The sequence below is a fragment of the Oncorhynchus masou genome, chromosome 8, assembly GCF_036934945.1.
Source record: "Oncorhynchus masou masou isolate Uvic2021 chromosome 8, UVic_Omas_1.1, whole genome shotgun sequence".
NCBI classification, from domain to species: Eukaryota; Metazoa; Chordata; class Actinopteri; order Salmoniformes; family Salmonidae; genus Oncorhynchus; species Oncorhynchus masou.
Genome location: NC_088219.1, coordinates 11,082,036 through 11,107,323, shown reverse-complemented (window position 1 = coordinate 11,107,323; position 25,288 = coordinate 11,082,036). Strand labels below are relative to the sequence as shown.

The 25,288-nt window shown below is 44.4% G+C and overlaps 1 protein-coding gene across 1 annotated transcript in view; it reads left to right on the top strand.

The window, feature by feature from the left end:
- Window positions 1-12,356, top strand: part of LOC135543854 (calcium-binding protein 8-like) — a 73,707-nt gene extending 61,351 nt beyond the window's left edge. The window contains exons 5-6 of the mRNA XM_064971177.1: window positions 5,940-6,090; window positions 11,316-12,356. Of these exons, the coding sequence (XP_064827249.1) occupies window positions 5,940-6,090; window positions 11,316-11,443 (279 nt within the window). The 3' untranslated portion in view covers window positions 11,444-12,356. The remainder of the gene's footprint in view (window positions 1-5,939; window positions 6,091-11,315) is intronic.
- The last annotated feature ends 12,932 nt before the right edge of the window (window positions 12,357-25,288 follow it).

Below are 25,288 nucleotides of genomic sequence, written 5' to 3'. Positions count from 1 at the left end.
GTAATGTCTCTCCATTCTGCTATAATACCACTGGCAGGAGGTAATGTCTCCATTCTGCTATAATACCACTCCATTCTGCTTTAATACCACTGGCAGGACACTCTGTAATGTCTCCATTCTGCTATAATACCACTGGCAGGACATGTCTCCTCTGCTATAATACCACTTGCAGGACACTCTGTAATGTCTCCATTCTGCTATAATACCACTGGCAGGACACTCTGTAATGTCTCCATTCTGCTATAATACCACTGGCAGGACACTCTGTAATGTCTCCATTCCATTCTGCTATCCATTCTGCTATAATACCACTGGCAGGACACTCTGTAATGTCTCCATTCTGCTATAATACCACTCAGGACACTCTGTAATGTCTCCATATAGTACCACTGGCAGGACAGGACCTCTGTGGCAGGACACTCTGTAATGTCTCCATTCTGCTCCATAATACCACTGGCAGGACACTCTGTAATGTCTCCATTCTGCTATAATACCACTGGTCTCCAGGACACTCTGTCTCCATTCTGCTATAATACCACTGGCAGGACACTCTGTAATGTCTCCATTCTGCTATAATACCACTGGCAGGACACTCTGTAATGTCTCCATTCTGCTATAATACCACTGGCAGGACACTCTGTAATGTCTCCATTCTGCTATAATACCACTGGCAGGACACTCTGTAATGTCTCCATTCTGCTATAATCCATTCTGCTATTCTGCTATAATACCACTGGCAGGACACTCTGTAATGTCTCCATTCTGCTATAATACCACTGGCAGGACATTCTCTATAATACCACTGGCAGGACACTCTGTAATGTCTCCATTCTGCTATAATACCACTGGCAGGACACTCTGTAATGTCTCCATTCTGCTATAATACCACTGGCAGGACATGTCTCCATTCAGTCTCCATTCTGCTATAATACCACAGGACACTCTGTAATGTCTCCATTCTGCTTTAATACCACTGGCAGGACACTCTGTAATGTCTCCATTCTGCTATAATACCACTGGCAGGACACTCTGTAATGTCTCCATTCTGCTATAATACCACTGGCAGGACACTCTGTAATGTCTCCATTCTGCTATAATACCACTGGCAGGACACTCTGTAATTCGTCTCCATTCTGCTATATCATACCACTGGCAGGACACTCTGTAATGTCTCCATTCTGCTATAATACCACTGGCAGAACACTCTGTAAATGTCTCCATTCTGCTATAATACCACTGGCAGAACACTCTGTAATGTCTCCATTCTGCTATAATACCACTGGCAGGACACTCTGTAATGTCTCCATTCTGCTATAATACCACTGGCAGGACACACATTCTGCTATAATATCACTGGCAGGTCTGCTATAATACCACTGGCCATTCTGCTATAATACCACTGGCAGGACACTCTGTAATGTCTCCATTCTGCTATAATACCACTGGCAGGACACTCTGTAATGTTGTCTCCATTCTGCTATAATACCACTGGCAGGACACTCATTCTGCTATAATACCAAGGACACTCTGTAATGTTGTCTCCATTCTGCTATAATACCACTGGCAGGACACTCTGTAATGTCTCCATTCTGCTATAATACCACTGGCAGGACACTCTGTAATGTTGTCTCCATTCTGCTATAATACCACTGGCAGGACACTCTGTAATGTCTCCATTCTGCTAATACCACTAATAATGTCTCCATTCTGCTTTAATACCACCTGCAGAACACTCTGTAATGTCTCCATTCTGCTATAATACCACTGGCAGGACACTCTGTAATGTCGTCTCCATTCTGCTATAATACCACTGGCAGGACACTCTGTAATGTCTCCATTCTGCTATAATACCACTGGCAGGACACTCTGTAATGCTCTCCATTCTGCTTTAATACCACTGGCAGGACACTCTGTAATGTCTCCATTCTGCTTTAATACCACTGGCAGGACACTCTGTAATGTTGTCTCCATTCTGCTATAATACCACTGGCAGAACACTCTGTAATGTCTCCATTCTGCTTTAATACCACCCATTTTGCTATAATACCACTGGCAGGACGTCGATAATGCAAGTGGTGGAGATATCCCATTGATTGTGTCTGCGTACCAAATAGAACCCTTTTCAATTTAAAATACACTACTTTTGCCCATTGAGTGAATAGGGTGCAATTTTGAACACAGCCTGTGTGTGGTGTGATTAGAGACAGACAGGATATTGGATAACAGCAGAGAGACAGACAGGATAGAGTGATAACAGCAGAGAGACAGACAGGATAGAATGATAACAGCATAGAGACAGACAGGATAGAGTGATGACATCAGAGAGACAGACAGGATAGAGTGATAACATCAGAGAGACAGACAGGATAGAGTGATGACAGCAGAGAGACAGACAGGATAGAGTGATGACATCAGGGAGACAGACAGGATAGAGTGATAACAGCAGAGAGACAGACAGGATAGAGTGATAACAGCAGAGAGACAGACAGGATAGAGTGATAACAGCAGAGAGACAGACAGGATAGAGTGATAACAGCAGAGAGACAGACAGGATAGAGTGATAACAGCAGAGAGACAGACATTCAGAGAGACCTGTGAGTCATTGATAGCGCCCATAATTGAAAGTAGCGAACGAACCCCTTTCCCGCCTGTGACAGGCGGCGTCTACCTCTCCTGACAATGTCTAACTTTTCTTGAAAAGTTTGTCTTGAGAATGGAGTTATAATTATATCCTCGACCAAATCGATATCTTCTCCTTCCGCCATTGTGGGTTGAAAAAACAGCTTAGTAGTACGCAACTTAATTTGTTGATCAATTTCAGCTTCCTAGTTCTAAGACCTGCCCATATAGGACCTGCCTCTCAATATTGGTAATCCAATCAAAAAACGAGCACGCACTACGCCTGCTAGCTGGCTCCTGTGTAACACTGGAGCCAGCCAGCAGACGTACAATAGCCAACTTTAAAGCTGATTGGTTGACACTACATTTTAATTTCCATTCACTTTAAGCTACAAGCGCCCGCACTGTTGATTCTGAGGGCCTGAGGGCAGATTTTAGACCCCTGGCAACACATGATGGCTGAATATGATTGGATAAAATATCTAACATAAATACCAGCCCTCCAAATCTCAACCTGGGGCTGGAAGCAGTGCAACCAAGAGGAACGCTATGAAATGAAGAGTGTAACTCTTACTCTGGGGAATAATTTAATACATATTTGTGGGAAAATATATTTAAAAAAAATATATATTCTGATAATGTTTAGGCCAGCAGAGAAGGCCTTGCTGGCCCTGACGGCCCACCACTGAATACACACATCCCATTAATTAATCAATCAATCAATGAATCATTCTCTTCTAATTTGTACATTGATTTAAAACTGACAACTGACCTGGATTTAAACCCTTCAAAAGAGCAAACCTCAGGGCAACAGTAACAAATAAAAAACACCTGGGTAGAGAGACACCTGGGTAGAGAGACACATGGGTAGAGAAACACCTGGGTAGAGAGACACCTGGGTAGAGAGACACATGGGTAGAGAAACACCTGGGTAGAGAGACACCTGGGTAGAGAGACACCTGGGTAGAGAAACACCTGGGTTGAGAGACACCTGGGTAGAGAGACACCTGGGTAGAGAGACACCTGGGCCCAAATCAACCCTCAAACCATAATATGCAGTTGTGGAGATCTGAGAGGATTATATTAATGTAATAGTTTCATCTTGTTCTCTGATAGGCTAGGTCGAATTTTCACCATATCACTTTATACCAATCACATCTCATTTTATAAGACATAGGGCTTGGAGGTTTTAGGGATTGGGGAATGGGCCCCAGAAGGAGAGAGGGAGATCTTAGGGCACGGACACACTGGTAATGTTTGCGGGCCGAGAGTACTTAGCACCTCTGAACAGAGTGCCAGCCGTAACTTTTAAACCGACTGCAAACCAATTCTACAGGTAGAATAACGTGAAAATGACATCAGTCAGACGTCCACCAGCTTGTGGTCCCTAAAACGTACGGCAACAAACGGCAGACGAACGGCAGATCAACATTTAGTGTGGTGTGTGTGTGTGTGTGTGTGTGTGTGTGTGTGTGTGTGTGTGTGTGTGTGTGTGTGTGTGTGTGTGTGTGTGTGGTCCCTTGGAGTGGGAGCCCATCCTCTCAGGTATATTCTGGCCCATCCTTCACTCCACAGATATACCTGCTACTCTCCTCTCATTCACTCCACAGGTGTACCTGCTACTCTCCTCTCATTCCCTCCACAGGTGTACCTGCTACTCTCCTCTCATTCCCTCCACAGGTGTACCTGCTACTCTCCTCTCATTCACTCCACAGGTGTACCTGCTACTCTCCTCTCATTCCCTCCACAGGTGTACCTGCTACTCTCCTCTCATTCACTCCACAGGTGTACCTGCTACTCTCCTCTCATTCCCTCCACAGGTATACCTGCTACTCTCCTCTCATTCACTCCACAGGTGTACCTGCTACTCTCCTCTCATTCACTCCACAGGTATACCTGCTACTCTCCTCTCATTCACTCCACAGGTGTACCTGCTACTCTCCTCTCATTCACTCCACAGGTACCTGCCTCTCATTCACTCCACAGGTGTACCTGCTACTCTCTCTCATTCACTCCACAGGTATACCTGCTACTCTCCTCTCATTCACTCCACAGGTGTACCTGCTACTCTCCTCTCATTCACTCCACAGGTGTACCTGCTACTCTCTTCTCATTCACTCCACAGGTGTACCTGCTACTCTCCTCTCATTCCTCCACAGGTATACCTGCTACTCTCTCCTCTCATTCACTCCACAGGTGTACCTGCTACTCTCAGGTCATTCTGTACCAAAGTCCACAGGTGTACCTGCTACTCTCCTCTCATTCACTCCACAAAGGTATACCTGCTACTCTCCTCTCATTCACCACTACCTGCTACTCTCCTCTCATTCACTCCCACAGGTCATTACCTCTCATTCACTCCACAGGTGTACCTGCTACTCTCTCTCATTCACTCCACAGGTATACCTGCTACTCTCCTCTCATTCACTCCACAGGTATACCTGCTACTCTCCTCTCATTCACTCCACAGGTGTACCCTCTCACTCCACAGGTATACCTCTACTCTCCTTCTCATTCACTCCACAGGTGTACCTGCTACTCTCCTCTCATTCACTCCACAGGTATACCTGCTACTCTCTTCTCATTCACTCCACAGGTGTACCTGCTACTCTACTCTCATTCCCTCCTCAGGTGTACCTGCTTCTCAGGTCATTCTGTCCATAGTGGCAGGGGAACAAAATAGTTCTCCCTCTCTCCCTCTCACTCCCTCTCTCCCTCTCACTCCCTCTCTCTCTCTCCCTCTCTCTCTCCCTCTCTCCCTCTCACTCCCTCTCACTCCCTCTCACTCACTCCCTCTCTCCCTCTCACTCCCTCTCTCTCTCTCCCTCTCTCTCTCCTTCTCTCCCTCTCTCTCCCTCTCTCTCTCTCTTACTCCCTCTTTGTTTTTTCCTTTTTCTCTCTTTCTCTCTCTTTTTCTCTCTCACTCACTCACTCCATCCCTTTATTTTTCTCTCTCTCTCCTACTCCCTGTCTTTCTTTCTATCTCTCTCCTTTTTCCCCTCTCCCGTATTAGGAAGGGAGGGAGGTAGGGTGGGAGGGAGGGGCAGATGCAGAGTAGAACACTCCAAAAAGTAAAATGAATTATACATTTAGAAATGAAAACCTCAGAGACCTCATACTGACTTTTGATTGGAATGAGACTTGCTCCGCTCAGAGCGTCATAAATCACTTTCACACACACGCACGCACACTAACACACACACACACACACACACAAATACACACACATATACACAAACACACACACACACAAATGAGAAGGGGAAAAAAATTATATGATTTGACCTTGGTGTGTATCTGTGTGTGTCTTGCCCCTGCAGTTTGACATCCAGCAGATGTCCCTGGACGAGCTGAAGCAGGTTCTGTTTCACGCATTCCGAGACCACCTGACGATGAAGGACATCGAGAACATCATCATCAACGAAGAGGAGAGCCTCAACGAGACAGGGAACTGCCCCGAATACGAGGGAGGTGAGAGAGGGAGTTGGGGGAGGGGGAGGGGGGTGACAGAGAGCAGGGTAGAGAGAGACACAGTGTATACGTAATATACATAATACTACATAATATACATAATACTACATAATATACATAATACTACATAATACTACATAATATACATAATACTACATAATATACATAATACTACATAATACTACATAATATACATAATACTACATAATATACATAATACTACATAATATACATAATACTACATAATATACATAATGTACATAATACTACATAATATAAATAACATTCATAATACTACATAATCCTACATAATATACATAATACTACATAATATGCATAATACTACATAATATACATAACATACATAATACTACATAATCCTACATAATATACGTAATATACATAACACTACATAATATACATAATCTCCTGCCTCTGCCTCACGTTTCAGAAACAGGTGATGGCTCCTGCCCTATGAGCCGTTCCGGATCACACAAGCCAAAGATTTGTTCAAGGCCTCTTACCTACATGATACAATACATAACACAGTGCAAATTACAATGCAAGATATATTAAAATGTTTGTGTCTGTTCACAATCCCTGTTGTGTTGTAAGGTGTTCTTTATCTGTTTTTTTCTGGATGTAGTCATGGCTCTGTGTGTTTCTCAGCCTCTTTTCTGGACCTGGGGACTGTGAAGAGACCTCTGATTTCATGTCTTGTGTTGAACAGATCAGTGTCCAAACTGTGTGTCAACTGTTTGAACAGACAGTTCTGTACCTTCAACACATCAATACCTCGCATAAAGACCAATGGTGATACATTCAATCTCTCCTCAACTTTGAGCCAGGAGAGATTGACATGCATGTTAATGTTTACGAAGTTGCTGACATTCGCCCTCCGTGTACATCTAAGTGCAATACGTGCTGCTCTGTTCAGGACCAACTGACACACATGCTTTATTCAATGTCAATGGAAGGTCATTAGTAAAAACAGAAAACAATAATGGCCCTTGCCAGCTGACTTGCGGTACACCACACTTACCAAATTTGCATTAGTTAAGCTTCCATTAAAGAAAACCCTCTGTGTTTTATTAGATAGGTAACTCTCAGAGAGAAAGAAGAGGAAGTGAGGAGAGTGAGAGATGATGAAGGAAGGAAGGAGAGAAAGACTGCTAGTCTGCCACGACCAGACAAAGTTTGAGGAAAACAATTGAGACAGAGACAGAGACAGAGAGCCTAGCAGTTAAGAGTGTAGGGCCAGTAACCGAAAGGTTGCTGGTTCAAATCCCTGATCCAACTAGGTAAGAAATCTGCCGATGTGTCCTTGAACAGGGAATTTAACTGTAGTTCGTCTTGTCACTCTGGATAGGATAAATGGTTGAAATGTAAATGTCGAGAACGAGATGAAGGGATTCCAGTAAATGAGCGAAGGAGAGAAAAGGAGGGTCTGGGAGAGAAGATAATGGAAGAGAAACAGGAGTGGAGTGCAGAGGGGAAGGGAGAGAGAGAAGAAACCAAAAGTGAAATTGGAAGCTAAACCAAAGATTATCTTCCTCTCCTTCTGCCCTCTCCCTCAATCCTTCCTATCTCTCTCTCTCCCTTCCTCTCATGTCTCTATCCTCCTACCCTTTCTTCTTCCTTCTCTTTATCCGACCCTGTGGGAATTCAGTCTGTCGGACTCCATTAGACACATCTGTGTGTGTCTGGGTTACTGTCTCTGTGTGTCTGGTCTGGGCTGCTCCAGGCTGATGTCTGGTCTGCTTCAGGCTGGTGTCTGTGCTGCTCCAGGCTGATGTCTGTACTGCTCTAGGCTAGTGTCTGTGCTGCTCTAGGCTGATGTCTGGGCTGCTCCAGGCTGATGTCTGTGCTGCTCTAGGCTGGTTTCTGTGCTGCTCTAGGCTAGTGTCTGGGCTGTTCCAGGCTGATGTCTGTACTGCTCTAGGCTGGTTTCTGTGCTGCTCTAGGCTAGTGTCTGGGCTGTTCCAGGCTGATGTCTGTACTGCTCTAGGCTGGTTTCTGTACTGCTCCAGGCTGATGTCTGTGCTGCTCTAGGCTGATGTCTGTACTGCTCTAGGCTGGTGTCTGGGCTGCTCCAGGCTGATGTCTGTACTGCTCTAGGCTGGTTTCTGTACTGCTCCAGGCTGATGTCTGTGCTGCTCCAGGCTGATGTCTGTGCTGCTCTAGGCTGGTGTCTGGGCTGCTCCAGGCTGATGTCTGTGCTGCTCTAGGCTGGTGTCTGGGCTGCTCCAGGCTGATGTCTGTGCTGTTCTAGGCTAGTGTCTGTGCTGTTCCAGGCTGATGTCTGTGCTGTTCTAGGCTGATGTCTGTGCTGTTCCAGGCTGATGTCTGTACTGCTCTAGACTAGTGTCTGTGCTGTTCCAGGCTGATGTCTGTGCTGTTCCAGGCTGATGTCTGTGCTGTTCTAGGCTGATGTCTGTGCTGTTCCAGGCTGATGTCTGTACTGCTCCAGGCTGATGTCTGTGCTGTTCTAGGCTGGTTTCTGTACTGCTCTAGGCTAGTGTCTGTGCTGCTCCAGGCTGATGTCTGTGCTGCTCTAGGCTGATGTCTGTGCTGCTCTAGGCTGGTGTCTGGGCTGCTCCAGGCTGATGTCTGTGCTGCTCTAGGCTGGTGTCTGGGCTGCTCCAGGCTGATGTCTGTGCTGTTCTAGGCTAGTGTCTGTGCTGTTCCAGGCTGATGTCTGTGCTGTTCTAGGCTAGTGTCTGTGCTGTTCCAGGCTGATGTCTGTGCTGCTCTAGGCTAGTGTCTGTGCTGTTCCAGGCTGATGTCTGTGCTGTTCTAGGCTAGTGTCTGGGCTGCTCCAGGCTGATGTCTGTGCTGCTCCAGGCTGATGTCTGTGCTGTTCTAGGCTGATGTCTGTGCTGTTCCAGGCTGATGTCTGTGCTGTTCTAGGCTAGTGTCTGTGCTGTTCCAGGCTGATGTCTGTGCTGTTCCAGGCTGATGTCTGTGCTGTTCTAGGCTGATGTCTGTGCTGTTCCAGGCTGATGTCTGTGCTGTTCTAGGCTAGTGTCTGTGCTCTTCCAGGCTGATGTCTGTGCTGTTCCAGGCTGATGTCTGTGCTGTTCCAGGCTGATGTCTGTGCTGTTCCAGGCTGATGTCTGTGCTGTTCTAGGCTAGTGTCTGTGCTCTTCCAGGCTGATGTCTGTGCTGTTCCAGGCTGATGTCTGTGCTGTTCCAGGCTGATGTCTGTGCTGCTCCAGGCTGATGTCTGTGCTGCTCCAGGTTTATGTCTGTGCTGTTCTAGGCTGATGTCTGTGCTCTTCCAGGCTGATGTCTGTGCTCTTCCAGGCTGATGTCTGTGCTGTTCCAGGCTGATGTCTGTGCTGTTCCAGGCTGATGTCTGTGCTGTTCCAGGCTGATGTCTGTGCTGTTCCAGGCTGATGTCTGTGCTGTTCCAGGCTGATGTCTGTGCTGCTCCAGGCTGATGTCTGTACTGCTCTAGGCTGGTTTCTGTACTGCTCTAGGCTAGTGTCTGTGCTGCTCCAGGCTGATGTCTGTGCTGCTCTAGGCTGATGTCTGTACTGCTCTAGACTAGTGTCTGGGCTGCTCCAGGCTGATGTCTGTGCTGCTCTCGGCTGGTGTCTGGGCTGCTCCAGGCTGATGTCTGTGCTGTTCTAGGCTAGTGTCTGTGCTGTTCCAGGCTGATGTCTGTGCTGTTCTAGGCTAGTGTCTGTGCTGTTCCAGGCTGATGTCTGTGCTGCTCTAGGCTAGTGTCTGTGCTGTTCCAGGCTGATGTCTGTGCTGTTCTAGGCTAGTGTCTGGGCTGCTCCAGGCTGATGTCTGTGCTGCTCCAGGCTGATGTTTGTGCTGTTCTAGGCTGATGTCTGTGCTGTTCCAGGCTGATGTCTGTGCTGTTCTAGGCTAGTGTCTGTGCTGTTCCAGGCTGATGTCTGTGCTGTTCCAGGCTGATGTCTGTGCTGTTCTAGGCTGATGTCTGTGCTGCTCCAGGCTGATGTCTGTGCTGTTCCAGGCTGATGTCTGTGCTGTTCTAGGCTAGTGTCTGTGCTCTTCCAGGCTGATGTCTGTGCTGTTCTAGGCTAGTGTCTGTGCTCTTCTAGGCTGATGTCTGTGCTGTTCCAGGCTGATGTCTGTGCTGTTCTAGGCTAGTGTCTGTGCTGTTCCAGGCTGATGTCTGTGCTGTTCCAGGCTGATGTCTGTGCTGTTCCAGGCTGATGTCTGTGCTGTTCTAGGCTGATGTCTGTGCTGTTCTAGGCTAGTGTCTGTGCTGTTCCAGGCTGATGTCTGTGCTGTTCTAGGCTAGTGTCTGTGCTGTTCCAGGCTGATGTCTGTGCTGTTCCAGGCTGATGTCTGTGCTGTTCTAGGCTGATGTCTGTGCTGTTCCAGGCTGATGTCTGTGCTGCTCCAGGCTGATGTCTGTGCTGTTCCAGGCTGATGTCTGTGCTGTTCTAGGCTAGTGTCTGTGCTCTTCCAGGCTGATGTCTGTGCTGCTCCAGGCTGATGTCTGTGCTGTTCCAGGCTGATGTCTGTGCTGCTCCAGGCTGATGTCTGTGCTGTTCTAGACTGGTTTCTGTACTGCTCTAGGCTGATCCTCTTCTCTCCTCTTCTCCTCCCCCTCTCCCCTCTTCCCCTCCTCTTCTCTCCTCTTCCCCTCCTCTTCTCTCCTCTTCCCCTCCTCTTCTCTCCTCTTCCCCTCCTCTTCCTTTCCTCTTCCCCTCCTCTTCTCCCCTCTTCCCCTCCTCTTCTCTCCTCTTCTCTCCTCTTCTCACCTCTTCTCTCCTCTTCTTCTCTCCTCTTCCCCTCCTCTTCTCTCCTCTTCCCCTCCTCTTCTCTCCTCTTCCCCTCCTCTTCTCTCCTCTTCCCTTCCTCTTCTCCCCTCTTCCCCTCCTCTTCTCTCCTCTTCCCCTCCTCTTCTCTCCCCCCGCCTCTTCTCTCCTCTTCCCCTCCTCTTCCTCTCCTCTTCCCCTCCTCTTCTTCCCTCTTCCCCTCCTCTTCTCCTCATCTTCTCTCCTCTTCCCCTCCTCTTCTCTCCCCTTCCCCTCCTCTTCTCTCCTCTTCTCTCCTCTTCTCTCCTCTTCCCCTCCTCTTCCCCTCCTCTTCACTCTTCTTCCCCTCCTCTTCTCTCCTCTTCCTCTCTTCTTCTCTCCTCTTCCCCTCCTCTTCTCTCCTCTTCCCCTCTTCTCTCCTCTTCTCTCCTCTTCTCTCCTCTTCCCCTCCTCTTCTCTCCTCTCATCTCTTCTCTTATTTAGTCCATCCTAAGAAGAAGAACAGACAGACATGCGTGAGGAAGAGCCTGATCTGCGCCTTTGCCATGGCCTTCATTATCAGCGTCATGCTCATCGCGGCCAATCAGATGCTGCGGAATGGCATGGAGTAAGCCAATCACACTGTGAGCCTGGGGAGTGGGCCTTACAGTTAAATGACCTCACTTCCTCTCTCTGCAGCAAAAACAGGAAGACAGGAAGACAGACCAGCCAGAACCCAAACACCTCTGTGAAGGACAACTATCTGTTATTTTAATGACGTTTGTTTTGATTTATATCATGAACAGTAAACAGACAAGAGAGTGCAAGTACTGAAGGACACACATGGAAAATGTCGTTTTCAGTGGAAAAAATCAAATCAAAAACACTAAGAGGACTTGATGAACAGACCGGACATGATACAAAGCAATCTTTTATATGTTGTGGGCATAAAGGGATTCCTTTCATTTCTGTATCAGAAGGCCACCCCTTTAAGAATGATTTTCTAACCACCCCTTTAAAATAAATGTTTTTTTTTAACCTCCTATTTAAAAGATCAATTGTTTAATCAAAAGCAATCTATTGAACATGCATCAGGTGCTTTGAGCCATTCCTAATTTTTAACTGAACTTTTGGTTCTGGGTTTACTTCAGGAGGGAAACATTACCTGACTAGCGCTCCTGCTGTTTAATGTTTTAAACTGTATCTAAATGTGTTAATCTGTTATTTTTTATTATTATTCTACTATCTTATATTTACATTTTATAGTCACTCACCTGTGGACATTATACCAATGTATGTTTACACTGTAACAGAGATGGTTCGCGACTTGAGGACAAACTCGTGTTAGCTCCCAGAACAAACCCCTAGGCTTTAGCTCAGCTGACTTCCATAGTCTTAAATCACATAGGCATCATTCTACACCTGACATTCCCTCCCTCACAATGTTGCTACAGTATAGTCGACTGTCTGTCTGTCTCTGTGTCTGTCTGTATGCACTGCATGTGACTCCGTGGATATTTAAAGGCACTGTATGTATGCACAATATTTACCGTATGTCGTGTCACTCTATGTGTCCATAGGGCGTTGTTCTGTGTCAACTGTCCCCAAAGGCTTGGAACAGGAACCACCTGGCCTTCTTGGTCCATGAATAATAAGGTTGTGGTCTGAAATGTCTTTGACCAGGTAAAATTGCTTTTCATTCCAGAAAGTTGTTGTTTTCCCCACTCAGCCCACGTTCGCTCGCCTTTACAGATCTGACAGGACTGACTGGATGGATGAATGCAACATGGTGGAACGTCCACCTCCTGTCCAATCTGACTGAATGGATGAATGCAACATGGTGGAATCTCCACCTCCTGTCCAATCTGACTGGATGGATGAATGCAACATGGTGGAATCTCCACCTCCTGTCCAATCTGACTGGATGGATGAATGCAACATGGTGGAATCTCCACCTCCTGTCCAATCTGACTGGATGGATGAATGCAACATGGTGGAATCTCCACCTCCTGTCCAATCTGACTGGATGGATGAAAGTAACATGGTGGAATCTCCACCTCCTGTCCAATCTGACTGGATGGATGAATGCAACATGGTGGAACGTCCACCTCCTGTCCAATCTGACTGGATGGATGAATGCAACATGGTGGAATCTCCACCTCCTGTCCAATCTGACTGGATGGATGAATGCAACATGGTGGAACGTCCACCTCCTGTCCAATCTGACTGGATGGATGAATGCAACATGGTGGAATCTCCACCTCCTGTCCAATCTGACTGGATGGATGAATGCAACATGGTGGAATCTCCACCTCCTGTCCAATCTGACTGGATGGATGAAAGTAACATGGTGGAATCTCCACCTCCTGTCCAATCTGACTGGATGGATGAATGCAACATGGTGGAATCTCCACCTCCTGTCCAATCTGACTGGATGGATGAAAGTAACATGGTGGAATCTCCACCTCCTGTCCAATCTGACTGGATGGATGAAAGTAACATGGTGGAATCTCCAGCATTTATCCAATCTAAAGGACGGTTTTCTTGGCACCTACTGTACCAGGGCCCATATTCACCAAGCATCTCAGAGTATGACGGCTGTTCGAGGATCCGTTTTCCCTTTTAAATCATAATCATTAAGATTATACCGACAGGGAGGGGGTGCTGATCCTAGACTGAATACGGGCCCAGTCAGAGGTCTTAGATCTGTGAGAAGGACTTGGGGAGTGAACGAGCGAGGGCAGAGGAAGAGAAGCAACCTTTTATGATGAACTACTCGCTCAGACCAGGACAGATCAAATATTTATACTAAAATATATATTCCATTACCTCTACATCAATATGCATGTAGCTGCTATTTTAGTATTCCTTTCCTTTGGAGGATGAAGGTTAAAATCAATTCAACCTTTCCTATGGCCTTGATTTTAAATGTGTGTACTGTGTGTATGAACTACTGTCACATTTTACTTTCAGATTTATACTGAATTCTCTATTTATTCCAGCTATTAATCAAATCAGAATGCAGAGGGGAATATTCGGTCATAAATATGCAAATACAAGGTCACATGGCCATAATCACCACCGAGCTGTTTCATCTCTTTTACACTGCTTGTCATAGGACTGCATGACTCACTGAGGCCCGGGGACACATGTATCAAACGTCTCTGAGTAGGAGAGGCTGATCTATGGACAGGATGGAGCGAATCAGTGCTGCTACTCTGAAATACATACTGTTCTTCACACAGGAACGTGTTCAAGTCAAAGTATATTCGTTTGCAGAGGTCTTTTCATTGTTGAAATGTTTTCGCTCTCAATACCACATGTTTAGGCTACTATAATGTATAGATATTTATGGCCATGTAGTGTAGTTCTTCACACTCAAAGTCATCTTGCTGTCTCAGACATCTAAATATATTTATATGTGATTGCAGAGGAACATTCTGGCCCATTGGTACATTAGTCTATTATTGTTATAAGCCATAATGGTCCCTGACACCAGCATCTAATCGTAATGTGTATCTATATTAGTCATAGTTTTAATATTGTAAATGTTTCTGTCATATATTTTTCAACCTGGTAAAGGGGATGTACTTGGGCTAAGAGAGAGCGTCTATAACCAGTACTGGTGGTTTGGAGACCTGTGGTTTTGCGATCAATGGAGGCTGGTGGGAGGAGCTATAGAAGGACAGGCTCATTTTAATGTCTGGAATGGAATAAATGGAACAGAGTCAAACATTTGGTTTGCATATGTTTGATACCGTTACATTTATTCCATTCAAGCCTTTACAATGAGCCCATCCTCCTCCAGCTCCTCCCACCAGCCTCCATTGTTTGAGATTATATAAATGTCAAAAAATATGTTTATGTATTGCACAGAGAGAAATCTAAAAAGAAAGAAAAACAGCAATATTAATGATGGTAACATACAAATAAAGATATGTAGTCTGTATAAACATAATCAACCTGTGGTTATGCAATAAAATCTTTTTATATATATATAGAAACAAAAAAACAGTTCTGTTTTTCCAGGGAATGAATAGACCACTTCCCAAAAGTCATGTTTTACATGTATACCTTTCATAACTTGGCCACTGTGTGGCAGCAGAGGGCTGCATCTGACAGAGCTATAGATAAATTCACCATTATACTGTACCTGTTTTAAGCTGCGTTTACACGCTGCACTAACATGCACTAACATGTAACTGCGACCTGGCCAAGATAAAGCAAAGCAGTTCGACACATACAACAACACAGAGTTACACATGGAATAAACAAACATACAATCAATAATACAGTAGAAAAGTCTATATACAGCATGTGCAAATGAGGTAGGATAAGAGAGGTAAGGCAATAAATAGGCCATGGTGGCGAAGTAATTTCAATTTAGCAATTAAACACTGGAATGGTAGAATGTGCAGAAGATGAAGGTGCAAGTTGCGGTGTCTGGTTTCCTCCAGAGGTGGCGCTTGGCATTCAGAACAAGAGTTCATTCTTTGTTTCATCAGGCCAGAGAATCTTGTCCTTTAGGTGCCTTTTGGCAAACTCCAAGCGGGTTGTCATGTTCCTTTTACTGAGGAGTGGCTTCGGTCTGGCCACTTTATCATAAAGGCCTGATTGGTGAAGTGCTGCAGGGATGATTGTCCTTCTGGAAGGTTATCCCATCTCCACAGAGGAACTCTGGAGCTGCGTCAGAATGATGGAGGCCCCTGTGTTCTTGGGGACCTTCAATGCTGCAGACATTTTTTGGTACCCTCCCGACGATCTGTGCCTCGGCACAATCCTGTCTCTGAGAATTTCTTCGACCTCATGGCTTGGTTTTTGCTCTAAGATGCACTGTCAACTGTTGGACCTTTATATAAACAGGTGTGTGCTTTTCCAAATTATTATATATATGTTTCAAATGTAACCTTTATTTAACTAGGCAAGTCAGTTAAGAACAAATTCTTATCTACAATGATGGCCTACCCCGGCCAAACCCGGACGACGCTGGGCCCGGACAACATGCGCCGCCCTATGGGACGGCCAGATGTAATCCACCCTGGATCGTGTCCAATCAATTGAATTTACCACAGGTTGACTCCAATCAAGTTATAGAAACATCTCAAAGATGATCAATGGAAACAGGATGCACCTGAGGTCAATTTGGAGTTTCATAGCAAAGGGTCTGAATACTTCTGTCAATAAGGTATTTATATTATTATTTTTAGAAACCTGTTTTCACTCATTTACTTTTTGCAAAAAAACAACAAAAAAAACAGACTTCAATTCAGTTGAGAATCTGTGGTATGACTTAATGACTGCTGTACACCAGCGAAACCCTTCCAACTTGAAGGATCTGGAGAAGTTTTGCCTTGAGGAATGAGCAAAAATCCAAGTGGCTAGATGTGCTTTTGTTGCAAAAAGTGGCTCTACAAAGTATTGACTTTGGGGAGGATGAATAGTTATGCACGTTCAAGTGTTCTTTTTTTGGTCTTATTTCTTGTTTGATTCACAAAAAAATATATTTTGCATCTTCAAAGTGATAGGCATGTTGTGTAAATCAAATTATACAAACCCCCCTAAAATCTTTTGGAATTCCAGGTTGTAAGGCAACAAAATAGGAAAAATGCCAAGGGGGGTGAATAGTTTTGCAAGCCAATGTATGTGTACTGTAGCTAAGAAAGTAATACTAAGTGTATGTTGTGTAAAAGCTGTCAGTAGCCCATCTGCCTCACGCTAATAATTTGGTCTGTTATCCCCTCTTAATTTCGCCTACTGTTCTGACTTGGTGGTGCACATGTAGCCTATAACCTGTTGTAGAGAAATGTCCCTGGCATATTACATCATTTATGCAGTGCATACAACATATTTTTGGACTCAGCTGATTGTGTTGTGCTCGCTTCCTCCCAAACCGCTCAATGTTGAATTTGCGATTTCCAACTTCTTGTGTAATGTTAATGTCCAATGGCCGATGAGCACTGATGCGTTTTATCTATCATTTCTCTTCATTATTTATTTTCATTTGACAAGAATTGAAAAGGATTTTCCAGTAGATTGTCGACTTGATTCATGATGATGACTGCGAGCTAAGATTTTGTAAGTATGATGTTGACCTGATCAGTCCAATCAAAACTACTGTACATATAATGTGAATTGACATCATTTTATCTGTGGCCAATGACCTTCAGTCTTCTTGGATGGGCACTTCCTATGTAACTCCCTAGGCTCCCTAGGGCTAGAATTTTCTAAGGTCTCCCCTCAGACTTCGCAGTGACGTAGTTTCCCCATGACTGACAGAACACTGAGCCAATCACGGCGCACTGCTCTGTATTTTCTGCTGGCTTGCCCCACTAACACAGAAAGCACTGAGCGAGTCTGAAACACCTGCATTTTGGAGATGTCTTGCTCAAGAAAACAAAAACACCATGTTTGCATGCGGCTTTATTAACTCAATGAATAATATTTATTACATTGTTTGCCAACTGATATGTGACACTTATTAATGCCAAAATAACATGCAAAACAGGCAAACCCCCAAAACCTGCCCTGAATGATGGATCGGCACTGGTTGTAACGTATAACAAAATGTTGAAAAGGTGAAGGGGTCTGAATACTTTCCGAATGCACTTTATCTCAACGTTTTGGTTAAATGTCACATCTGATCATGTTGTTCAGTATCATCTGGTTTCTTATTATTCTGAAGGAGTAGCTGAATCTATCAGTGGTTTTACCATGAACATGGTGGTGTGGTACACAACACGTATCACCTTTACACTGTCCAGGTGTTTACAGCATGTATCACCTTTACACTGTCCAGGTGTTTACAACATGTATCACCTTTACACTGTCCAGGTGTTTACAACACGTATCACCTTTACCTTGTCCAGGTGTTTACAACACGTATCACCTTTACACTGTCCAGGTGTTTACAACATGTATCACCTTTACACTGTCCAGGTGTTTACAACATGTATCACCTTTACACTGTCCAGGTGTTTACAACATGTATCACCTTTACACTGTCCAGGTGTTTACAACATGTATCACCTTTACACTGTCCAGGTGTTTACAACATGTATCACCTTTACACTGTCCAGGTGTTTACAGCATGTATCACCTTTACACTGTCCAGGTGTTTACAACATGTATCACCTTTACACTGTCCAGGTGTTTACAGCATGTATCACCTTTACACTGTCCAGGTGTTTACAACATGTATCACCTTTACACTGTCCAGGTGTTTACAGCATGTATCACCTTTACACTGTCCAGGTGTTTACAGCATGTATCACCTTTACCTTGTATCACCTTTACCTTGTCCAGGTGTTTACAACATGTATCACCTTTACACTGTCCAGGTGTTTACAGCATGTATCACCTTTACCTTGTCAAGGTGTTTACAACATGTATCACCTTTACCTTGTCCAGGTGTTTACAACACGTATCACCTTTACACTGTCCAGGTGTTTACAGCATGTATCAACTTTACACTGTCCAGGTGTTTACAACACGTATCACCTTTACCTTGTCCAGGTGTTTACAACACGTATCACCTTTACACTGTCCAGGTGTTTACAGCATGTATCACCTTTACACTGTCCAGGTGTTTACAGCATGTATCACCTTTACCTTGTCCAGGTGTTTACAGCATGTATCACCTTTACCTTGTCAAGGTGTTTACAACATGTATCACCTTTACACTGTCCAGGTGTTTACAGCATGTATCACCTTTACCTTGTCCAGGTGTTTACAACACGTATCACCTTTACACTGTCCAGGTGTTTACAGCATGTATCACCTTTACCTTGTCCAGGTGTTTACAGCATGTATCACCTTTACACTGTCCAGGTGTTTACAGCATGTATCACATTTACCTTGTATCACCTTTACCTTGTATCACCTTTACCTTGTCCAGGTGTTTACAGCATGTATCACCTTTACCTTGTATCACCTTTACCTTGTCCAGGTGTTTACAGCATGTATCACATTTACCTTGTATCACCTTTACACTGTCCAGGTGTTTACAGCATGTATCAACTTTACCTTGTCCAGGTGTTTACAACACGTATCACCTTTACACTGTCCAGGTGTTTACAGCATGTATCACATTTACCTTGTATCACCTTTACCTTGTATCACCTTTACCTTGTATCACCTTTACACTGTCCAGGTGTTTACAGCATGTATCAACTTTACCTTGTCCAGGTGTTTACAACACGTATCACCTTTACCTTGTATCACCTTTACCTTGTATCACCTTTACACTGTCCAGGTGTTTACAGCATGTATCACATTTACCTTGTATCACCTTTACCTTGTATCACCTTTACACTGTCCAGGTGTTTACAGCATGTATCACCTTTACCTTGTCCAGGTGTTTACAACACGTATCACCTTTACACTGTCCAGGTGTTTACAGCATGTATCACCTTTACCTTGTATCACCTTTACCTTGTATCACCTTTACCCTGTCCAGGTGTTTACAGCATGTATCACATTTACCTTGTATCACCTTTACCTTGTATTACATTTACATTTAACTGTCCAGGTGTTTAGCAGTATCACCTTTACTGTCCAGTTTACAGTGTATCACCTTTACAATCACCTTTACACTGTCCAGGTGATTCACCATGTATCACCTTTACCTTGTCCAGGTGTTTACAGCATGTATCACCTTTACCTTGTATCACCTTTACCTTGTCCAGGTGTTTACAACATGTACCTTCACCTTTACCATGTATCACCTTTACCTTGTCCAGGTGTTTACAACATGTATCACCTTTACCTTGTATCAGGTGTTTACCTTGTATCACCTTTACACTGTCCAGGTGTTTACAACATGTATCACCTTTACCTTGTCCAGGTGTTTACAGCATGTATCACATTTACCTTGTATCACCTTTACCTTGTATCACATTTACCTTGTCCAGGTGTTTACAGCATGTATCACATTTACCTTGTATCACCTTTACCTTGTCCAGGTGTTTACAACATGTATCACCTTTACCTTGTATCACCTTTACCTTTTGTCCAGGTGTTTACAACATGTATCACCTTTACCTTGTCCAGGTGTTTCACCTTTACCTTGTATCACCTTTACCTTGTTGTATCACCTTTACCTTGTCCAGGTGTTTACAACATGTATCACCTTTACATTGTATCACATTTACCTTGTATCACCATGTTTACCTTTTGTCCAGGTGTTTACAGCATGTATCACATTTACCTTGTATCACCTTTACCTTGTAGGTGTTTCACATTTACCTTGTCCAGGTGTTTACAGCATGTATCACATTTACCTTGTATCACCTTTACCTTGTATCACCTTTACACTGTCCAGGTGTTTACAGCATGTATCAACTTTACCTTGTCCAGGTGTTTACAACACGTATCACCTTTACACTGTCCAGGTGTTTACAGCATGTATCACCTTTACCTTGTCCAGGTGTTTACAACACGTATCACCTTTACACTGTCCAGGTGTTTACAACATGTATCACATTTACCTTGTATCACCTTTACCTTGTATCACCTTTACCTTGTATCACCTTTACCTTGTCCAGGTGTTTACAGCATGTATCACCTTTACCTTGTATCACATTTACCTTGTCCAGGTGTTTACAACATGTATCACCTTTACCTTGTAGGTGTTTACACCTTTACCTTGTCCAGGTGTTTACAGCATGTATCACATTTACCTTGTATCACCTTTACCTTGTATCACCTTTACACTGTCCAGGTGTTTACAGCATGTATCAACTTTACCTTGTCCAGGTGTTTACAACACGTATCACCTTTATACTGTCCAGGTGTTTACAGCATGTATCACCTTTACCTTGTCCAGGTGTTTACAACACGTATCACCTTTACACTGTCCAGGTGTTTACAACATGTATCACATTTACCTTGTATCACCTTTACCTTGTATCACCTTTACCTTGTCCAGGTGTTTACAACATGTATCACCTTTACCTTGTATCACCTTTACCTTGTCCAGGTGTTTACAGCGTGTATCACCTTTACCTTGTATCACCTTTACCTTGTCCAGGTGTTTACAACATGTATCACCTTTACCTTGTATCACCTTTACCTTGTCCAGGTGTTTACAGCGTGTATCACCTTTACCTTGTATCACCTTTACCTTGTCCAGGTGTTTACAGCATGTATCAACTTTACCCTGTCCAGGTGTTTACTGCATGTATCACATTTACCTTGTATCACCTTTACCTTGTCCAGGTGTTTACAGCATGTATCACATTTACCTTGTATCACCTTTACCCTGTCCAGGTGTTTACTGCATGTATCACATTTACCTTGTATCACCTTTACCTTGTCCAGGTGTTTACAGCATGTATCACCTTTACCTTGTCCAGGTGTTTACAACATGTATCACCTTTACCTTGTCCAGGTGTTTACAACACGTATCACCTTTACACTGTCCAGGTGTTTACAACATGTATCACATTTACCTTGTCCAAGTGTTTACAGCATGTATCACATTTACCTTGTATCACCTTTACCTTGTCCAGGTGTTTACAACATGTATCACCTTTACCTTGTCCAGGTGTTTACAGCATGTATCACCTTTACCTTGTATCACCTTTACCTTGTCCAGGTGTTTACAACATGTATCACCTTTACCTTGTCCAGGTGTTTACAACACGTATCACCTTTACACTGTCCAGGTGTTTACAACATGTATCACCTTTACCTTGTCCAGGTGTTTACAGCATGTATCTTTACACAGGTGTTTACCATGTATCACCTTTACCTTGTCCAGGTGTTTCACATTCACCTTTTGTCCAGGTGTTTACAGCATGTATCACAGGTGTTTACCTTGTATCACCTTTACCTTGTCAAGGTGTTTACAACATGTATCACCTTTACCTTGTCCAGGTGTTTACAACACGTATCACCTTTACACTGTCCAGGTGTTTACAACATGTATCACCTTTACCTTGTCCAGGTGTTTACAGCATGTATCACATTTACCTTGTATCACCTTTACCTTGTATCACATTTACCTTGTCCAGGTGTTTACAGCATGTATCAACTTTACCTTGTATCACCTTTACACTGTCCAGGTGTTTACAGCATGTATCAACTTTACCCTGTCCAGGTGTTTACAACACATATCACCTTTACACTGTCCAGGTGTTTACAGCATGTATCACATTTACCTTGTATCACCTTTACCTTGTATCACCTTTACCTTGTCCAGGTGTTTACAGCATGTATCACCTTTACCTTGTATCACCTTTACCTTGTCCAGGTGTTTACAGCATGTATCACCTTTACCTTGTATCACATTTACCTTGTCCAGGTGTTTACAGCATGTATCACCTTTACCTTGTCCAGGTGTTTACAGCATGTATCACCTTTACCTTGTATCACATTTACCTTGTCCAGGTGTTTACAGCATGTATCACCTTTACCTTGTCCAGGTGTTTACAGCATGTATCACCTTTACCTTGTCCAGGTGTTTACAACATGTATCACATTTACCTTGTCCAGGTGTTTACAGCATGTATCACATTTACCTTGTATCACCTTTACCTTGTCCAGGTGTTTACAGCATGTATCACCTTTACCTTGTCCAGGTGTTTACAACATGTATCACCTTTACCTTGTCCAGGTGTTTACAACACGTATCACCTTTACACTTTCCAGGTGTTTACAGCATGTATCACCTTTACACTGTCCAGGTGTTTACAACATGTATCACCTTTACCTTGTCCAGGTGTTTACAACACGTATCACCTTTACACTTTCCAGGTGTTTACAACATGTATCACCTTTACCTTGTATCACCTTTACCTTGTCCAGGTGTTTACAGCATGTATCACATTTACCTTGTATCACCTTTACCTTGTCCAGGTGTTTACAACATGTATCACCTTTACCTTGTCCAGGTCTGTACAACACGAATCACATTTACCTTGTCCAGGTGTTTACAGCATGTATCACCTTTACCTTGTCCAGGTGTTTACAGCATGTATCACCTTTACCTTGTCCAGGTGTTTACAACATGTATCACATTTACCTTGTCCAGGTGTTTACAGCATGTATCACATTTACCTTGTATCACCTTTACCTTGTCCAGGTGTTTACCTTGTCCATGTATCACCTTTACCTTGTCCAGGTGTTTACAACATGTATCACCTTTACCTTGTCCAGGTGTTTACAACACGTATCACCTTTATCACCTTTTGTCCAGGTGTTTACAGCATGTATCACCTTTACACTGTCCAGGTGTTTACAACATGTATCACCTTTACCTTGTCCAGGTGTTTACAACACGTATCACCTTTACACTTTCCAGGTGTTTACAACATGTATCACCTTTACCTTGTATCACCTTTACCTTGTCCAGGTGTTTACAGCATGTATCACATTTACCTTGTATCACCTTTACCTTGTCCAGGTGTTTACAACATGTATCACCTTTACCTTGTCCAGGTCTGTACAACACGAATCACCTTTACACTTTCCAGGTGTTTACACCGCACCGCGTGGCCGCGGCCACCCTAATCTGGTGGTCCCAGGTGTTTACAACACGACCCACGTGGAGTTCCAGGTCTCCGGTAGCCTCTGGAACATGTATCCTTTCTGTCCAGGTGCCAACAAGGCAGAGTTCATCTCAGCCTATGCCTTTACCTTGTCCAGGTGTTTCCAGTCACCTTTACGACTGTCCAGGTGGCACTGTATCAAACATGGATCACCACAGATAACACTGCAGGTGTTTACTCCTACTGTCCAGGTGTTTACAACTCTTTCTTCGTCCGCCCACGTGTGTTTACGCATCACCCCCGTCCAGAGCTTCTGGTCAGCGGTGTGGTATCACCGGGATCCTCATCTTTCCCAAGTGGTCATTCTCTCTTTCTCCCCTTACCCATCTGTCTATCGCCTCCTTTGAATTCCATGCTGTCACAGTTACCAGCCCTTTCAAGGTGTTTAACATCCTTATCATTTACCTTGTCCAGGTGTTTACCAGGTTCCCTTTCGTCCAGGTGTTCATCAATGAGCTTGATGCCTTGATGAGCTTTCCTTTCCAGGTGTTTACAGCATGTATCACTTTACACAGTCCAGGTGCGACTGTCCTTTATCATCTGTCCCACGTCTCACCTTTGACTTGTCCAGGTGTTTACCATGTCTGCCTCCTTCAGGTGTTTACACTGTATCACCTTTTTGTCCAGGTGTTTACACATGTATCACCTTTACCCCAGGTGTTTACTCACCTTTAACTGGCAGGTGTTTACAACACGTATCACCTTTCATCTTTACTAGATGCTGTATCACCTTCCACTGTCCATTGCAATGTATCACCCCTGTCCAGGTGTTTCCGACCACTACCTTGTATCCTTTACCCTGTCCAGGTGTTTACATCCAACACTTCCCAGGTGTTTACACTGCTCCTACTCGGATCACCTTTACCTTCAGCGCCGTCCCATCACCTTCACTGTCCAGGTGTTTACAGCATGTATCACCTTTACCCCGCTATCTCTCTCCTCTGTCCAGGTGTTTCCTATCATCTCTTCCCTGTCTGCTCATACCTTCTCCAACCTATCTCCTGATTCTGCCAGGTGTTTCAACCCTCCAGGTGTTTTACAGCATGTATCAACTTTACACTGTCCGGGTGTTTACTTCCAGGTCCTTTCTGCATCCTTTGACTGTCCAGGTGTTTACCCCTATCCTCCAGTCCAGGTGCTCGGTCCTTTCCCGCTCCAGGTGGCTCATGTATCACTTTCATTGTCCAGGTGTTTCACAGAACAGAGCACCTTTACACTGTCCAGGTGTTTAAATGGAGTATCACCTTCGCCTTGTCCAGGTGTTTACGGACCTATCATCCTTTCACCCTCCAGGTGTTTACATTTTCCTCCTCTGTCTCAGGTGTTTAAAGCCACTTTCAGGTGTTTACCACTCACCTTTACAATGTCCAGGTGCATCTGTATCACTCTAACCCTTGTCCAGGTGTTTAAGCTCAGGTGTTTTGCCACCTTTACCTGTCCAGGTGTTTCCTGAATCACCTCCTCCCCTACCTTGTATCCCTCCTTGTCCAGGTGTTTCTGCAGATCACCTTTCCCTTGTCAACCATTTTGAAAAGAAGTGTTCGACGACATCCGATCACCTCGCATGTATCACATTTACCTTGTATCACCTTTTTGTCCAAGTTTCAAACGATCACCTTTCCCTTGTCCAGGTTCTGCTCACACTGCCCTACCTTGTGTGTTTGACCTCTTTCTCCCCTTTCCTCTGTCCAGATGAAATGTATCACCTTTACCTTGTCCAGGTGTTTACGGCCGCCCAACAACCTGCCCAGGTGTTGACCCGTATCACCTTTCCTCTGTCCAGGTGTTTCCAGACCATTTCCGGAGACCTTTCACCTTTTGTCCAGGTGTTTACCTCACCTTTCGTCCAGGTGTTTCATCAACAGGTGTTTCATCCCTGACCTGTCCAGGTGGCAACGTCACCTTCCGTCTTCCAGGTGTTTACGACAT